The 19,646-nt window shown below is 33.9% G+C and overlaps 2 protein-coding genes across 2 annotated transcripts; both read right to left on the bottom strand.

Moving 5' to 3' along the window:
- Window positions 1-1,237: 1,237 nt before the first annotated feature.
- On the bottom strand, window positions 1,238-2,373 carry LOC115722940 (ferredoxin-thioredoxin reductase subunit A2, chloroplastic). Its single transcript, XM_030652327.2, has one exon. It carries the CDS (start codon window positions 2,058-2,060, stop codon window positions 1,497-1,499), a length of 564 nt encoding a protein of 187 aa, XP_030508187.1. The 5' UTR covers window positions 2,061-2,373; the 3' UTR covers window positions 1,238-1,496.
- A 1,611-nt stretch (window positions 2,374-3,984) lies between these two features.
- LOC115723288 (sphingoid long-chain bases kinase 1) lies at window positions 3,985-12,179 on the bottom strand. The gene is made up of 10 exons (XM_030652729.2): window positions 11,997-12,179; window positions 11,568-11,678; window positions 10,902-11,455; window positions 10,419-10,790; window positions 9,172-9,265; window positions 9,049-9,086; window positions 7,851-7,997; window positions 6,849-6,948; window positions 4,800-5,740; window positions 3,985-4,541 (listed from the first exon to the last, which is right to left on the bottom strand). Exons 3-10 carry the CDS (start codon window positions 11,400-11,402, stop codon window positions 4,395-4,397), a joined length of 2,340 nt encoding a protein of 779 aa, XP_030508589.1. The 5' UTR covers window positions 11,403-11,455; window positions 11,568-11,678; window positions 11,997-12,179; the 3' UTR covers window positions 3,985-4,394.
- Between the last annotated feature and the right edge of the window lie 7,467 nt (window positions 12,180-19,646).

The raw sequence follows: 19,646 nt of genomic DNA, 5'->3' as shown, positions 1-19,646 counted from the left end.
ATTGAATTCGTCTAAAGTTGATATCTATATTATCTATTCCAAATAGATTAATGAGTTCCCGCAATGAAAACGATCGAAGTAGATATTTGAAGAAGCCACGAATAAAACCTTCCATTAAAGCTTCATAAGACACATCAGTAAAGCAGTGGTGACGACTTTTATTTTCTAACATTCCAAGCATAATATACTTGCTCATCTGCCTAGTATAAGAAATATGAGTAACAGGAGTTCCTTTGCTCATAGTCTACACTATTATCCTCAGTAAAGGAAGCACAACTGATTGTATTAAACTTAATTCTAAGTACCACTCAGACAACTTGTGAATTTTAAACGTAATCGCATCGCTAAAGTGATCAGATAAAGACTCACCAAACAAGAGACAATAGAAGATGGCACCCCTATGAATCTCACAAGCAACCACCCAATTTCCACAAAAATGGGATGCACATTTGTTGAAGTAATTGAGCTTGCTTTTCTTTTGTTCTTTACTTCATTTTTTCTTCATGTGCAACACACAGAACACAGTCCTCTTCCATTCTATAGCTTAAACTTCTAAATGGACCAGTCTAGCTTTAACGTCACCAAATTAGCAACCAAATGATCAAGTTTAAGTAAGTGACTACAGCTTTCATATTCTAGAATTGTTGACACCATAAGAACAAAACCTAATTAAACTTAATAAATGTGATACCGAGAAGCAATATTAGTACAGCACACTACACAGCCATAACTCCTTACTTTCACAGCTTTAAGCAAGACTTTAAAATTGAAGTTCGCTCAAGACTACTTGAGCAATACTGGAATATCATTTCAGGGTAAACCAATTGTACAACCCAAATAATTGAGGAAGTTTTACAAACTAAGTAGTCGTCAGGGGATCAAGAGCCAACGAACAAATTACAGCCAATGTTTATAAAACCATCAAACAGAAACAAATCAAATCAGGTTGATCCTAGCTACTCGTTGTGTCATAAAATGAATAGTAAAGACACTTGAAAGCTACTCATGCACGAATGATTTTAACCATAACAAGTCTGATTCGATCTAACTTAACCATAACAGGCCTGATTCAATCCCATAAAAAGAAGGAAAATATACTCATTTTAAAGCAACCCCATAAAATGTGATTAGGAGAAAAATAAAGTCACTCGTCCAGCAAGTTAGATGAAAATGGCAAAATATAAATTAACGCTAATCCATGAAGATAGGTGCTGGTTTGCAAAATAAGCTAACTTGATAACCCAAAAACGAGCATATATTTCACCATAATCTAATGGCAATAACAACAGTATAGCCAGAATAAAATATCAATTACATCAAAAGTAATAACATCAGAATCAAAGTGATTTACATACAATACTGTATTGGGAACTCAGCTCTTGGGCTATAATGTATTCAAGTTTTTATTTTTACCATAAAGAGAGTAGAGAACAAAGGGTAAAGAAGAGATATATTTGCCTGGTGTGGAAGCCATGAGAGTTGAAGGAGAAGAAAACCTAAAGGTACTCGAATTCATCTTCCCTGAGATGAGCAAAGAACTTAACAGCGCCACGACCTTCGACTTCCGTGACGAACTGAACCTTGTAAGGTAGATTAGCTGAGATTTGCTTCCCTTTCCAAATCGCAACATACTGCTTTATTTCTCCTTCCTTTCCCATAAGATCTATCTCCGGAACTTTGGGAACATGGTACACCTTCAATGGCACCTTAACCCTAACCCTCGCTCCAACCTTAGCTACTCCAGCCGCGTCTTCTTCGGAAAGAGACGACGACGAAGCAGACAAATCTGAAGAAGAAGACGACGTCGTTGAGTCTGATTTGATAGCGACTTCACAACTAACACTTCTTCTTCTTCTTCTGTTGGTAAAGGTATAAGCAATTTTGGGAGGCGAAAATGGGAGAGAAAGAGAAGAAGAAGAAGAGGAGGCGGCGGAGGAAGAACAATTCATGGTTCCGAAAATGGTTAGATGATCATGAGAAGCATTACCGGCGCCGGAACGGGTGAAGGAAGAGGCAGCGGTTGCCGCCGAGCTCAATAATCCGATAGTGGCAGTACTCATTTTCCTTTACTCGTTTGTAGCTCCGATGGTGAGTTTGCAAATTTCTCACTTTCTCTCTTCAATTTTTTATTTATTTTGGGTAAGATGATACTTCAGATATTTCCCAATTACGCGCTTCTCTCTGTTTTTCCTGATATTTTTTGTCAAAAAAATGGGAAATTTAATATTATTAATAATTAAAAATAACGATTTATTTATGAAAAAACGAAATAAATGTAGATCAGATCATAAACGAATGGTTGTTATTTTATGTGACCATTTGATTTGGACATTTTCCTAAAAAAATATTAGATTTTATTTTTCAACTAAATTATTTGTAGGAAAAAAATATGGTGAACTCAAATTTACTTGTGTCGAATCAATTTTGGAAATTTATGTTTTAATTCAGACAGTATTTAATTATTAGAGGACTGTCTTTAGTTACCGAAGTAACTAAGAATAATTAAAAATAAATATTTTTTCATCAATTTTAATAAATGTAACACTGTTTTAAAAATTAAAAAAGTGTGCATGTTTGGCATCATAATTAAAAAACTGTTTTTTAGTTTTAAAAGCAGAAAATTATTTTTTGAAAACTGGCTTGTTTGCCCTTGTTTTTTGAAAACCGTTTTCAGAAAACAAAGTTACAAAAAACAACAAATTGTTGTTTTCTGTTGTAAAAATCAATTCACTCTTAGTCAATATTATTTTTAAAAAACACTAACCAAACATAACTTGTTTTTAAAAACTTTAAAAACTATTTTTTGTTTTCATTTCTAAAAACAATTTTTTGAAAACAAAAAACAGAAAACAATACCAAACACGCTTACTCCCAACGACGTACTTTGATTTGAATACACTATATCATCATCTACGGACGAAAATTACATCAAAGTCGAACTTAGAAGACCTAGTAATTTTCTTACGTACAGTTTATGTTTTGTCTTCTTGCTCCTATTACTTACCTTATTTATTTTCCTCAACCGTGCTTATTCTATTTATATTTACTATAACCAAATTAATCTAACGTCGATTGAGACATAAGTAAAGATTATATATCATATAAGCAAAGTTTCATACTTTTTATTGTATGTGCTCATAGCCATATATCCCAAATATATATTTATATATTTTCATTGTTGTCTAAAATGTTAGCGTCAAGAGAGATTGAGAGAGAAAGAGAGGGAAAAAGAGGACAGTGAAAATGGATTAGGATGAGGAAGGAGAGGTGGGTATAGATTGCAAGTCTCGTCCTTGTCCCTTGTTTAAATCTCAATGGTCATTTGTATATCCATTTAAAATAAATAAATAAATGAGCATTTTATTTTTATTGGATAACATCTACACGACATCCAACCATAATGATACACGTCTCACCCCCAAATCTTCTCGTTTCTTACACCTCTTCTCTCACTCTAATCCTTCCTCTGCTTGCACTCAAAGTTTTATTCTCACTCCAGTTTTTTTTTTTTTTGGAAGTCTGTCTTTAGTAGTTATCAACACACCAATTAGCAGTCTTCTTTTTACACCAACTATTATATAAACAATAACCAAAATGACAATGATGCTTCCATTATGCATACCCCTGCAATGATAAATGAACAAGAGAGAGAGAGAAATTGGAACTATCATAATGCAATACAATACAAGTAGTTATACTATGTGGCAACTGCCAATTTTAAGTACATAGCTCCAAACCATTAACCAAAAGGCATAGCCAAACTCCATATTAAGGCTCAAGTCCCAGCTCAGGCTCTGCTTGGTACTTGGTACTTAGTCTTGGTTGGATCGGACCACACAAAGAAATATCATTTCATCTGACATCTTATATAATCCCACAATTTCAAATTTCTGGAAGGAAAGGAGGCCATAAAATGAGGTGGGTTTGATTGAATGAAGGTCTCTATCTCTATAGTAGTAGTAGTAGTAATAGGAATGACAGATCTGAAGAAATAAACCGGGACTGATTGATAACCAATTACTTTACAAAACAAATCTCTGTTTGTAGCAATATGAAGATCATCACAACAAAGAGTACCAGAATTCCAATTACACAAAACAGCTCGCACTCGAACTGGATAACAAACACTCAGTCCCCAGAAACAATAGGAAAGAGGGAAACCAATAAACAACAAGCAACACATAGACATACCGAACAAAAATTTACAGGGATCTCAGTTGTTCAAAGGTTGTAATGGCAGAGGGCTGAGGAAACAGTAAAGCAGAAGGTAATCTATATTTGGTATATGGATGGTGATGATGATGCTTCCATTCCATAATATGGAAAGAAAAGAAGCATTAGCTGTCCCCAGCACCCAATAAAGAACCACAAAATAAAAGGGAAGTTCGAGGTTGTCATACATGATGGTTGAAGGAACGGCCAATAAGCCGGCATTGTTCAGGAAGCAAGGATACAACTTGTCCATTGAGTGGAAAAAGCTCACCATCAATTCCGCAACTGTTGTGGGTCTTTCCAGATGCCTTAATCTTTACTGACTTTACCTGCAGTAACAGAAACTTATGTTAGGTTATCCCCCATATACCATACAGCTTCAAAAAAGGACAAGTGAATACGTCAAATAACCCTTCCAACACCATACCAGAGGATCAAAGTAGTAACTACTTTGTCACTCTCAGCCAGCTTCAACTGCAATGGAAGAATAATATTTTGCAGTACAGTGCTATTTCATGAACTTAATTACACTTTTAGGCCTCATCAATCAAGACAATTTTAAGACCTTTCTGGAAAAGCTCCTATACCTTTACATATTCAACATATGGAAGTGAAAGGTGTTTGCCCATCTGTAGTAGAACAAAAAATCTTATCAGCCTCCAACGCCCACTCCCGTGAACTAAGATCATATCCAGAGTGTTGTCATCATATTCCGCTTTTGGTGCTACAACTTGAGAACTCTGAACTGTTCTGCAGGCATGGTTGCACACTAAAATGCCAAGAAACTGGCCCTTTTTCACAACCCACTTATCGTCATACCTGGAAATACTAACTTCCTTCTTTGTTCCTGCTTCTACATCTTCCGGTGGCCCTGGCAATTCAATTGGATTTTCCACATCCCAAGTAGCTTCACTGTCCCACTTTGGTTCAGCATCCCAAATTGGACCAGGGTCAGACAGTGTTGATGATATATCTTCTTTATCATGGGTTGCAACATTGCCCCAAGAACACCTCGATGTATCATGGGTAGCAGTCAGTCCAGTCCAGGATTTATCAGTCTTGGACTTGGACCTGGTTCTTGGCCAGTTAGGGGTTGTAGACAGAGGATTCTGAGGATGAATAACTTCTGGCTCAGAATTTATATTGCTCCTTCCAGTTGATAGCCGTTTTGATTTTGGATCTAGGCCACGAACATACTCAGATGGTTCTGCACTAGCATGAGTGCTGCTACAGGTTGTATCCAAGTCTCCAGATATTCGACTAGGAGTCATTATAGAGTCAATACTTGATAGACTAGAGGCTCGGGGAATACCATCAGTGTTTGGCCTTCTCATAATGTCTGTGTACAGGTCTGACATGTCAACTACTTCCCGTTCAGCTGACATTTTTCCTTCTTGATCCTCTGTTGTTGCTGGAAGAAATTCCAGTTCATAACTGTACTTGGGTAGGCATAAAAATTTGAGAAACCCAGCCACAAAATAACGTAAAGGACCAAAACGCTTTTGATATTTTTCAGATAGCTCCAACACTGCACAGTGTAAGAAGTAAAGAAACAAGTGATCATTCTTTCTATTTATTTCTTTCTAATTTACTTTTTCATAGTATAAAATAAATCATTTCTAATGACCAAAAGAAAAAAAAAATTAGAAGAACGAAGAAGGTAAGGTATCTTCTAGATAAGCAAAAACAAATAACAAAAAGTGAAACTCACCCATGATAAACAAAGTATTCTACCAACATATAATAAATCCCAAGAGGAGTGTCATTTTCCTTACCACTCCTGTTTAATTACTATAGAAATATTGTTCCCCTACCCAATTGGCCTATAAAAAATCCATTTTAGTGAATCACAAACTTTGGTTTAATGAAAAGAAAAAAAAAAACAAAGATATATCGTATTTTTAGACAGTACCAACATGCCACGATGTTACAAAGTAGCAAATTCTTGGAATGACTTTATGCTAAATAACTACCATACAACTCAATGGGAACAAACTGATTTTTAACAGCCTTATTATTGTTGACAAACCAATTCCCTGATATTTTCCCATCAAACCCTTTTTTTTCATGTTGAATTTGAAATATGTTCATTCACCAAAAAAAACATATGCATTATTGAACACAAGTCAAATCTTTTTTTTTTTTTTTTGAAACTAGACTCCCAGCCTAATCTAACAATATTTGGAAGAAATTATAGCATTTGTTATTGGGGTTGTCCAGGAAATTCTGAGAATAATAAATTAATTTATGAAAATAATTGTCATTATCTTCACTACCGAACATCTGTTTAATGATAGGGTGTTGATAATTTGAAACTATGCCATTTTGCATCAGTTTATTACTATGTATATAATAATAATAATAATAATAATAATAATAATAATAATAATAATAATAATGAAGCCGTTTGGTTTTTACAGTGCCTAACTAAAATCTTTCAAATGGATAGGTTAAATTTTTTGTAGAAATGGAAAAACCTGAGACATTTCTTGAAAAATTTAGACCTCGTGATATTTTTATATAATTTCTAAAAAATTATGCAAAAACTGAGAACCTTTAAATTTTCTTTCGCATTGACCCCTAAAAACCAACAAATTCTCATATAGAAAATACTGTCTTAAGGCAGAAGGAAATACCATCACTGACAAAGCCATAATATGAGACAGTCATCCCAAAGTGAATAACACCAGTCTGAATCCACTCAACAGCAAAAACATCAGTGGCAGTAAGCCCTCCCTGGAACAAACAAAAAAATACATAATATTTTCCAACTGGGTACAAGGCAAATATCATATATAAAATCTTAAGGAAAAAATATTCAAGACTTTTTCACAGCTTAACAAGTTTAAAGAAATTCAGACAGATATTATACCTAACTATTCGTAATTGTGTAAAAATTATCACTGGAATTGAGCATAATCATTAAATTACAATTAGAAAACCCTTACCAATTTGTAGTAAAAGTGCACAGTGCACAAGGCTCCCATTTACATAATAAGCTTCATAAATTAATTCCTAACCTTATGAAAATATTTATAAAGAATACTAATGGACTAATATCATCCTAAATCAACTATAATAGAAACAGACTTCTTGTTCTTGATATTCAAGTAAAAGCTATTGATGGTTTACCTACATTTCAAGAACATGTTTATTGCCAATTTTAGAAGATTTTATTTATTTATTAATTTATTTTTGAACAAGACTTTAACTACTAACTAGGAATAATCAAAAGTTATCATAGGAATTGGCTGTCTGGAAGAGTACTTATCAAGTGAGGTAGATCTGCCCTCACTACTTGTGAAAGACAGAGAGAAGTATATTTAAGTACTAACTAGGATTAATCAGGAATACATAATAAAAATAATGTAAAGCCTAAGACTTAGCATCATCCTTATTGTACTCATAATTGTATTATCAATAATTATATAAACACATCATTGTCTATCAGTAGCCACATAAAAGCATAGCAGTAAGTAATTACATAGAAATGTAGACTTGTGCTTGTATAGCTATCCAACTTTAAAGAATAATCCACACTCAAGGTTATGATATATGATAACTGAAAACAGTGAAATCTAAATGGACAGAAAGTAAATTCAAAATTAATAGCTTGTCTTTTTTAGCTGAATGGATACCTTAACAATAGCCATTGCAGCAGAAATTGGATCTCTAACTCCAAGAACAGTCCAAACAAGTGAATTATCAGAGCCAGCGGGTATAATTCCAATTGGTATAGAAATTCCTTCTTTCTGATTGTCTCTACTGAGTAAACCATTTAAAACCTGTGACAGAAACACTAAGTTCTTGCAGAAAAGAAAGAAAATAGTGAAATGAAATCTAATACAATTCATAACATCAAATCAAAGAACAGGTAAAGTCGGAACACATATAGTATAAGACTATTCATGTGAAAGCTACAGGGTAGAAAAGGAAAAGAGGAACACTGAATTCTAACTTCTAAGAAACAAACACAAAAGTATAAAGTTTAAGTTTGGCAAAGTAGGGAGATTTGACAAAGAGTATTCATGTTATTAAACTTCTATAACACCTCAAGCACATTTCTCTACAGCGTACAGTGTGTATCTATCAGTGGTAAAATGTACGAATTACAGTCTGTGTACCTAAGTGGAAAACCACTTGACTGTGATTAAGAAACTTAGAAACATCAGGAAACATTATATAAGATAACATGTTTGGTGAATATAAAACGACGAATCTAAATCAAAATTTTGAAATTCTCTTAATGAAACAGTAAAGAATAAATACATTCTTCCTACATGAATGGTAATCCCACCTGCTCCAAAAGAAAGTAATATCTTTCACAATACAATAAATAAGTTGATTTTAAAATATCTTTGAACAGGTAGTAGAAACTAGCAATAACAAAAATATGAGAAGAATATGTTTAAGTATGTAGACTTTGTCTAAGCCAAAGAATTTGTTAGGCCCTAGGACTAGTAGGGTGAGCTAGGAGATATTAAAAAAAAACGGGTATACTTAGTCATTGTATTACAAACTATGGGAGCCCTTAGGCCCCTTTGATGCAAATAGAGTTTTACTCAATACATTGCATACCCAATTCTTTCCATACTTACATATGTATAGAGCCTATTCTCACTCACAAAACCATCCCCAATACAATGACTCAAATGCCCTTGTTATTTAATATCTTCTAGCTCACCCTATTAATCCTAGGGTTTAACTAAAATTACAGTGGCTTAAAAGAAAACCTATCATAGAAAAGAAACATAGAATGAACGAGAAGACACTGAATATCCTACACTTCTTTAAAGAATAAGAAAACTAAAAGATTTAAAGCAGCAAATGGTTTACCTCATTGATGATTCCATCACCCCCAACGCATATGATCCCTGAGGGTATAAATGGATTAATGGTGCTAAATCACAAATCAGATGTAATAGATGAAAATAAGTCATAAAACAGTATAGTTAGTACCATCAGGACATCTGCTGATATCAACGGTGGATGCAAGTGTTCTAGCATGACCTGCAGATGTTGTTTTGACTACTTCCAATTTGAAACCTGCAAGCTGTCGCAGTTTACACTTTAATATGAAAATGAATATGAATATATGCATAAAAATAAGTATGAAAAAGCTCCACGTAGAGATTTTATATGATTAAGAAACTACATGAAATTTGGAAGGTAAAGTAAGGAAATAAATATAAAAAACTTCCTCAGCAATTATAAAGATTAATCAGAAAATGTAACAATAGTCTTCCTGAAGTCATTGCAAGGCTTAGTTGTCAAACAATTTTAGCATTAGTAGGAATAATTAAGGCTTTGACATTGTTAAACTGTAAATCTACCAATAATTGTTTTACAAATTATTAGATGCAAACAGCTACATCAATTTGCAAAAATTTTAATAATAACAGAACTGCATGAAGGAGTGACAGAGGGCCAGAATAAAATTACTAGCCTGCCCCTTGTTTTTATGTCCATGATAAAATTGTATATGTAATTGATGGCAATCAAAGAAGGAGAAACTGCCCCTTTGCTGATTTAAGGTGGGATGGGATAGAGGGGAAGCAATAAAAAAAACTAATTAATTACACTTCATACTGCATGCATGGTAAGTATAAGATGTATTATCATTAAAAGAATCCATAACTGTTAATAATCTCTTTGATTAAACATCACATGATGTTAGTGCCATTTAAAACACAACTGACTGATATTACTCCCCCTTAAAAAAGCAAGGGATAGAAAATTCAATAAAGACAATCAGTGCTAAATTGCCCTGAAAATAGGAAAAAAAAATAATAGTTCCTATGGAACCTTCTCTTCTAACGGAAATTGGCCGTACCCATAAGAAGCAGCCCATAAATTAGTAACTTGCTGGAGAAGAAACATGTAGACGAAATGCACTTTGATCATAAAGAACGTGGTAATCAAAGATATCAAAAATCTGACAACAATTACGCTTTCACAAATAGGTAGACATGCAAATTTCTACTGTTGTGTCAGTTTTTTGGGTTTTGTGAGTTTAGCTTTACGTGCTTTGCCTCAGCTGGTCTGTTTTGCTTTACTTGTTCCTTAATTTAATACAATAGAGCTCATTTCTTATCAAATTAAGAAAAGGTAGACATGCAGAAGTAGGCATAGCATTGGAATGTCATAATTTCATCTCAGCAAGCAGGAATTGGAAGAAACCAGAAGAAAATGTCAGTAAACCATACCTTAAATATAGGTTCGACAATCTTGTGAAAAACCTTACTAGACCGGCCACGTCCAGATCGCGGGTTTAATATGACAAGCATTTTTGGTGGACTCTTACATTTGAAAATCAACTCTGTAGGAGTGTCAATTGGAATTAATTCCGAAGATGCTTGCTTTTTTGAAGAGAGCAATGGATGGGGCAAGCACTTTACATAACACTGCTGATCTGCAAAGCCTCCAACCCATTGAACAGCCTCATCAACACTAGAAGCCAAGAAGCGAAAGTCCTTGCGTGCTCTTCGAGGTTTCATAAAACAAGAAAAGCCACAAGCACCTTTTTTAAAGGGGTAAGAGTGCACAGTAAAATGTCTCAGACCCACATTGTATGAAATCTGTGAAAAATAAAAATGATTAATAACTTGCCTCTTCCAAAGAACATTCATAAGGCATATCACATAGCCATCACCTCAGTTTTATAATATGTAGGAGATCTTGATTCTTACCGAGATAACATCTTCCAGAGCAAGCTTGTGAGAACCCCATATCAAAGCTTTGCTGGTAAGCCTAGCATTAACAGCTTCTTGGTTAGATATATCGCTAGAGGAGCTTTGTGTTTGTGCCTCAGATGAAGTTGCATCAACATTAACAGGTTTTCTCTTATCCAAAATTAGCTTTCCAGAGAAGACCTCATAACCCAACAAATTAGACTTTTCATCTCCACCACCAGCACCTGGTCCTCCACCAATGTCAATCCTATGCTCAAAAGTATTAAGTTTCTCAGGATCATCAGTAGGGGTAGGGGCAGTGGCATCACCTCCCCGCCTCGAACTCTTCACCCTGCTACGCTTCTGCTTCTCAGGGAATACAATGGGGGAAGAGTGTTGGCCTCCAGCAGCTGTAGCAATCTGAGAACACAATCCCAGTCGCCGAAGAGATTGTTGAGGCACAGTCACTCGCAAAGATGGCAAATTACTATTCCTAGAACCACTCCCACTACTCTGCATATCTCTTTATGTTCTTCCCCTTTTCTTCTTCTCTTGTTATGAAAAATCTTATTCTATCCAAATTCAGTTCACGAATCACATAAAAAAGGATCAAGAAAGACTGAAAACCGCCCCAAGCCCAAAGAACGAAAAGAATTACATAACAAGGTTGAAGAAGAGTACTACCATCAGCTAAAGAAGAAGACGAAGACGATGATGATGATGATCCAATTCCAGTTACCCAATTCTTCAAATCCAAAATGAAACTCATAAACAAAGAAAACCAGATCAACCAACCTGCAAATACACACAATTCTCTCACATTTCCAATCTTTACTTTCACAAAAATCATATTACCCACTTCGAATCAAATCCATCCCCAAAATAATTCTCTTCCACTCCCAACAACGAAAACCCAATTAAAACCCCTCACAAAATCACACCCATATTCACAAAAACATGTATAAATTCTCTCAAATCAATTTAAGCAAGACCACAAGATAAAAGAAAAGATCGGATACCCACTCCATCCAAACTGTATTTTCCCCCAAACAAAATGAAGAAGATGAAGAACAGTAATGAGAATGATAATGGAGAGAAGGATGAAAAACTTACCAGCTGAGCTCAAAAGGGGTTTCGCAGATCCTAATCGTTCCCGGAGATGATGATGATGATGATGGTGGTGAGAAGAGGAAGGAGGAAGAGGTTTTTAGGTTTTTTTTTTTATTTATTTTTATTTTCTTAATCTTTTTGTTTTAATTTAAATTGTAATGCTGCCAATAAGAAAAAAAAAATCAAAAGTCGCACACTGAAACCTAAAAAAAGCTTTAAGAGGGACCCATCGTCCCCTACCTCTCTATTTCCAATTTTTATTTTATTTTATATATTTATTTAAATTTAAATTTTCTGTGCTGTTAAAACAAATAAAATAAGTAATTTAGTTTTAGGCTGCGCCAACTACAACTACTGCACGTATGTCTACTTTTATTATCAAACAACTCAACAGCACTATTGTAATAATACACATTACAATATTAACAATAATAATTAATAAATAATTAAATTGTACTTTTTTTAGTGAAAAAGGTTAAGAAAAGACGGTGCACCTTTTTTTTTTTTTGTTCTCTTTTTTTTTTACTTTTTCAGTGGAAGATTTGTATGCATAAACATAATAATTTTAAGTTTTAAATTAAGAAAGAAAAAGGTTAACAGGATATTTAGCTATAATTTAGTAGTTTCACAATTCACGCTACAAAAGATGAGTACCAAATTCAAATCTCTTTAAAAAAATATATTATAAGTAATAGATAATAGAAAATCAAACACAATAATATTTTGAATTAAGAAAGAAAGTTAAGAGGATAAACATAAGTAATAGATAATCAAAGATAATAATGAACGTAAATTCTCCTTTTAAAAAAATAAAAATAATAAAAGTGAATTTAATAGTTCAGATTCTTATTTTATTTTATTTATTAAAATATTCGTAGAAAATGGCAGATCTGTTTTATTACCGCCAATCCTTTTGCAAATCCAAAAATCCTCTACGCTACGTTATAAGATAAATACCATGTCTTTATCAGTAATTTTCAAAGAGAGATTAAAATAAAAAAAAAATAAAAAAGAGAGAGAGAAAGAGAGAGAATTTTAAAAATATATAAATAATATTTTATATAATATATAGATAAATGCATGCACACGTGACAAAAAAAAACAAAGTGAGGTAGATAGAATCACCAAGTTATAAAAGACATTTTTAAAGAGTCTAACAATGAGCTGAAGTATTATATGTAATTCAAACAAATTCATTCACATCCAAATTTTGTTTTATCAACGCATATGTGAACAATTACAATTATATCTGTTCACAAACTATTAACAAATGAAATTGATTTGAATTTTGTTTTTATTGATTCTTATAATTTATAATGTTATTCTTTTGAAAGAATTTATAATGTTATTTGCTTGTGAAATAGTGTGTTTAGTGCGTAGCATGCAAATATGTATAATATATGTCTAATTGAAAAATATTTTGGTTTTGTTTGACCCTTAAAAAATGTATGCTAGAAGTCTTTGTAGGATTCTCTACCTAATGACTCAAAATTCATTTTTATTTATTATTTATTATTACTTATTACTTTGGCCATTCCGTCAGTCAAAGAATCAATTTACTTAAAAACCAAATAACTTGCATAAATACCATACATTACTATTAAAATTGATTTGATAAGGCTTATGATACACTCAGTTAACTTAGTCGTTTGTGGAGCATGTTTTGAGAAGTTTTAGTGTTTGGAAAAAAAAATAAAAAAGGGATTGTCTTGGGTTTCTCAATGTTTAACCACTACCTCATTGAACATTGGCTTGAATAGCAACCCAATTGGTTAGATATTTCCTCAGTGTGGGCTTAGATAAGGTCACTCCTTATCCTCCTATTTTTTCGATTAATTTCACAAATGCACAAAAACAATAAAAAATAACAAAAATACAGTTTCACAGAATTTTTAAATATTTTTACGATTTTTTTGATTTTATTTACATAAAATACGGTCTTTTATGTTGAAATTTTGTTCATTTGTTGTTAATTTTTTGTTATATGTATGTTATTTTTTGTTGTTTTTTTATTGTTATTTTGATGTTATTTTCATGTTACTTTTATGTTGTTTTCTTGTTGATTTTATATTGTTTTCGTGTTATTTTTTGGAAAACCGTAAAAATGTAAAAAAACATTCTTTGAACGTAAAAATGTAAATATTTTACAAAAAATTGTGTCTTATGTAATTATTCCTATTTTTATATAGAGTTTTTATAAAAATATTAGATTTTGAATAAAAATTTATAATATTGCTATCACATCAAATTTTTTATAAAAATAACATAAACCAACCGTAAAACAATAAAACAGAACAATTAAAAACAACAGTAGAACAACTAAAAAATAACTGTGGAACAACAATGAAAACTTAACATGGTACACAGTATAAGACTTATACAGTATTTTTGAAAAAAAATTCCGCCCCACAATAAAAAAGAAAAAAAAATAGAAATTTCAGTATGTGGTATAAATACTCCTATTTTTATTTGGGTTGCGTAAATCCTTTCTAGAAGTTTGAAGATATTTTCATTAGGTCAGATTAAGGGTATTTATTTAGTAGGGGGTCCTAGACTTTCCCACATATTCTTTGTTGATAAGTTGATGCTTGCGGGAAGAACTAATATTGGAGAAACCAAAGCCTTTTGGAATTGTTTGGAAAGATTATTTTCTTGTTCTGAGCAACAGGTGAATAAATTGAAAATGACAATTTTTTTCAATCATAACACTACACCGGCTATGAAGCGAGGTATCAACGAAGCGTTGGACCTCGAGGGGATGTGCGTCAACACAAATTATTTAGGCCTTCCCCTGTTTTGCTCAAGGTAAAAGGATTGGGATTTTCATTTATTTTGGATAACATCTCCTCTAAACTTCAAGGTTAGAAGGCTAAAACCTTGATTGAGGCAGGGAAAGCCACTCTCATCAAATCAGTAGGCATATCCATCTATTTGTACGTTATGCAAACCATCAAGCTTTCAAAAGGCCTTGCTTCAAAAATTGATGGAGTAATTATGAATTTCCAGTAGGGTTCTAATAAAGGTAATAAGGGTCTCTCTTCTTGAAATCTTTGTTGAAAAACTTTGTTGAAAAGCCTTCTCGGTCACTTTGTTTCTCTCTAATTGCTTCATGAAAAGTGTGAAAATCCACTCCTTTTTATAGCTGAAAAAGGATAAAAAAGATAGAAAACATATCCAATTTTCGAATTCAGGGGCGGGCATTAACCCTCATTTTTTTAGGTAGTGAGCTTTCCACGCCTCTTTGCCTCAAAACTAAGGTACAGTGTTGAGGCGCGCCCATGCCTTGATTAGAATCGATCCTCTCTGCTAAATTTTGCCCTTTTAATGTCCTGACATGAAATTGTAGTGTTGAGGCGCTACTCTATTGTTATTATTTCTTTGCCTTAAGAGCTCCATATGCACTGAAACTTTTGGATTTCTTTCTCGAATTAATTTTCTGGTGCTCTTGCCCCAAGAGTTGATTTATTTGACCTTTTTCTCATATTTTTTCAATATTTCTCCACTTTTCTTCTACATTAAACCTGCAAAATAACAATCACCAAAAGTGTAAATGTAACACCCTAACTAGCATAGGCGTGTTAACGTGATTTTAAACATACTGTGCAGCTCGTTGCTAATCAATGAGGTTATTGAAAATCGTGATTAATTAAAATTTACTTATTTAATTAAAGACTTAAAGTATTACATATATAATATTTCGGGATCCCGTTTACAAAATACTTTACAAAAGTTTGTTATACATATAATCAAGAGTTTGCCGCCTAGCGACTATACAACAAAAGCCTCAATGTCCCAAAGATCGTACGCTCTAGGCCTAACCGCCCCGACATGTAAAATCTTCACCTGCTCGTATTCACGACTCCTCAACTTTAGCCTTGCCCTTACCTACACATAAAGATAGCAATGTGAGTCGACAGACTCAGTAAGAAAAGCATAACATATAACATACAATAACCTAGGTTATAACCTGGCGCCCATACACCCGATCATAACCCTAATCCCCGTGTCCCACACGGTACTGAGTCTAGAACGTTCATACGACAATACTATCGACCATAATGTCAGCCTATACTCAATATGCTAGTCATACTCTAGCCATATTGATGTGACAGCATCGATCAATATTTTAGCCAACATACATTTATCAGTAATCAGTACAACTCTATGTACACTATTACTGCTATCAATGTAATCTAACAGGCATAAACAACATGCACGCTAAACATGTAATAACATATGCATGATATTATACTAATCTTACCTCAATTCTGAATTTAGGTGTGTCGGTCAACCTAAGTGGAGCAACTGCTCGGTGAATTATAGGCTCCTAAATTACATCGATAACAATACACATAAGTGACTCGCTAAATCACAACCGGGACTAAGGTTTAAAACCAAAACCCTATCTACAACAACTTAATATGGTAATATCCCAAAACTAGCAGGATATCAACCAACTAGAAATCTGAAACTGGCACAAAACGACAAGCTGAAAAACTGGTTTTCCCCCCTGCTGCAAAATCCGGGTAACCGGTTTTACAAGCAGTGTAAAACCGGTTTTACCCTGAAAACCAACAAAAAATTCCTACCCTAACCAAATCGTTTCCAAACTCAACCAAACTTTCTAGACCTACATATTACACCCCAATAAACATATTATAAGCAACAAAATAACAATCAAAGCTCATATTTGAATTCCACCATTAAAGCTCCAAGTTTGAGTTCTAAAACTCAAAACTTGGCTAAACCTTCAAACAACTACCAATTCATGCTTAAAACAACATTTCTAATCATATTCTAACTACAAAAACTTGATTCGAACACCAATAATAATCACAACAGCTACCAACTCAAAATCATGCAAAATCCATTTCTTAAAACTCAAGAAAACCTAACTAGGAATTGCTAGAAACTTACATTGGCTTGGATTCACACTAAAACTTGCTGCAACTTGCTTGAATTGTTGAAGAAGAATTGAATTCCTTGCTGGTTTCTAGGGTTCACGAGAGAGAGAACTATGGAGCGAGAGAGCTTCTTTCTTTTTCTCTAAATTTTGGTTTTTTTTAAAAAAAATTAAATGAATAAATGATCTTTATCTAACTACATACCAGCCATAAAATTCAAATAACATAAATTAAATTCTCACTAAATGACAAAAACCCATAAGGCAAAAGACCATAATGCCCTTGCCCACACTAAAAGTCATAAAATGGCACTAAGGGGTATTTTGGGAAATTATAAAATCTCGACTATTCCCGACATTCCCAACGTCTAAAATATTGTCCCGTTAAATTAAAAATACTAAGATGTGATTCTAATAGCCATTCACCGCGTTCCAATGTTGCCGGGCACAAAAATATGCAAAATTACGAAATTTCTATATGTGATAAAAATGCATTTGGAATTCAAATAAATCATGATAAATAATTAATTCAATATGAATAAATAATTTTAATAATAAAGCCATACACTACAACAAAATGGACTTTTTATCCCACTTTTTACATTTGAAAAAATAAAAAGTGGGATAAAAACTTTTGATCCCACTTTTACATTTAGAACCTTAAATAAAAGATAGGAACAAGGGCCTTGTTTGGCAATCGCACAAAAAAAGGTGTTGGAAAGGAAATTTTTATGTATTTGCCAAACGCAACCTTAGCATTTTAAGTGAGACTTTTTATCCCGGTTTTTATGTAAAAACCGGGATAAAAAGTCCCACCCTATTTTTTTTTAATAGCTGCACATATATAAAGAACATTTAGGTTTAGGGTTTCATTTATGTTGTGTCTTCCGCCGTTCTCTCTTTCTCCAGCTTCGAAGGCTCTCTCTCTCTCACTCCATGTTCTTTCTCTGTTGCTCTCTCTCCTTTCCATGCTCTCTCTTCCTTCGTTCTCTCTCTCTCTCTCTCTCTCTCTCTCTCTCTCTCTCTCTCTCTCTCTCTCTCTCTCTCTCTCTCTCTCTCTCTCTCTCTCTCTCTCTCTCTCTCTCTCTCTCTCTCTCTCTCTCTCTCTCACTCTCTCTCTCCATGTTCTCTCTTCCGTTGCATGAAGGACCAGCTCGTCCAGCCGCCTTTCTCCAGCCACGGACGACCCAACGGAGGGCAAATCTGAGCCCCATACCCTCAAAAACCTTCAGGTATTTTTTTTTATCTTGTTCTTATTTATTTATTTTTTTGCTAAAACTCTGATTCTCAGTCAACATGCTCTCTCTCCTTCTTTCTTTTCTTAGGTTGACAGAGCTGATCTGTGGCCATTCGTCGGTCACGGTGCTTCTAGGTTCATGGCGTTTCGTGGTGCACGAAGCTTCGTCATTGGTGGTCCTTGATGAGTTTTTTTTTTTTTTTTTGTGTTGACCATTGATGGTGTATTAATTTGTATATTTTGATATAAATATTTGGAATCTAATTGTAAAAATTATTTCAAGGAACTAATATAATTTTTTTTTGGGTTTATTTTTTTTATTTTATTTTTTACTTTTAATCCCGGTTATTTCATAAAAACCGAGATAAAAAGTCCCCCTTTTATCCCGATTTTTATGAAATAACCGGGATAAAAAGTCTCCCTTTTATCCCAGTTTTTTAAAAACTTTTTATCCCACTGGCAGATATCCCGGTTTTTATTTTAGCGAAAACCGGGATAAAAGGCCTTAAAAACCGGGATTAAAAGCTTTTGTTTGTAGTAGTGATAATTATCTGCTAATTCCCAAAATAAAGCTAAGCGGTCTTTACAATTATTCCCCCTTAAAAGGATTTCGTCCTCGAAATCTAACTTGAACAACTCTGGATATTGAGCTCTCATGTCTGATTCTAACTCTAGGTGGCTTCCTCCACCTTGCTATTTCTTTAGAGTACTTTGACTAGAGCTATGGTCTTGTTCTGAAGAACCTTATCCTTTCTGTTAAGGTGCTGAACTGGTTGTTCTTCATAAGACATATTTGGTTGCAACTCAAGATTCTCGGAACTAAGTACATGAGCCAGGTCTGAAACGTATTTTCTCAACATAGAGACATGGAATAGGTTATGAATTGTTGAAAGAACTGGAGGCAAAGCTAATCGGTATGCCACTAGCCCAACCTTCTCGAGAATCTCGAAAGGCCCTGTAAATCTAGGGCATAACTTGTCTCTTTTCCCGAAACGTTTAATCCCCTTCATAGGAGACACCCGTAGGAACACATGATCCCCTACTTGGAACTCAACATCTCTGCGTTTCGGATCTGCATAACTCTGTTACCTACTCTAAGAAGCAAGCATTCTGGCTTTAATCTTCTCAATTGCTTCATTAGTCCGTTGCACTGATTCCGGACCTAGGTATTTCCTCTCCCCTGTCTCATCCCAGTGAATGGGAGATCTACACTTTATGCCATATAACAGTTCATATGGAGCCATCCCTATCGTACTCTGATAACTGTTATTGTATGAAAATTCTATCAACGGTAGCTACTTACTCCAGGAGCCTTCGAAATCCATAACACATGCTCGTAACATATCTTCCAGTATCTGAATCGTCCTTTCGGACTGTCCATCTGTCTGAGGATGGAAAGCTGTACTGAACTTTAGTTTGGTACCCATAGCCCGTTGTAAACTCTGCCAAAATTTTGAAGTAAACTTCGGATCTCTATCTGAAACTATGGATTTTGGCACACCATGCAGTTTTA

The sequence above is a fragment of the Cannabis sativa genome, chromosome 9 (genome assembly GCF_029168945.1).
Source record: "Cannabis sativa cultivar Pink pepper isolate KNU-18-1 chromosome 9, ASM2916894v1, whole genome shotgun sequence".
Lineage (NCBI taxonomy): Eukaryota > Viridiplantae > Streptophyta > Magnoliopsida > Rosales > Cannabaceae > Cannabis > Cannabis sativa.
This window is presented reverse-complemented; position numbering and strand designations above follow the sequence as displayed.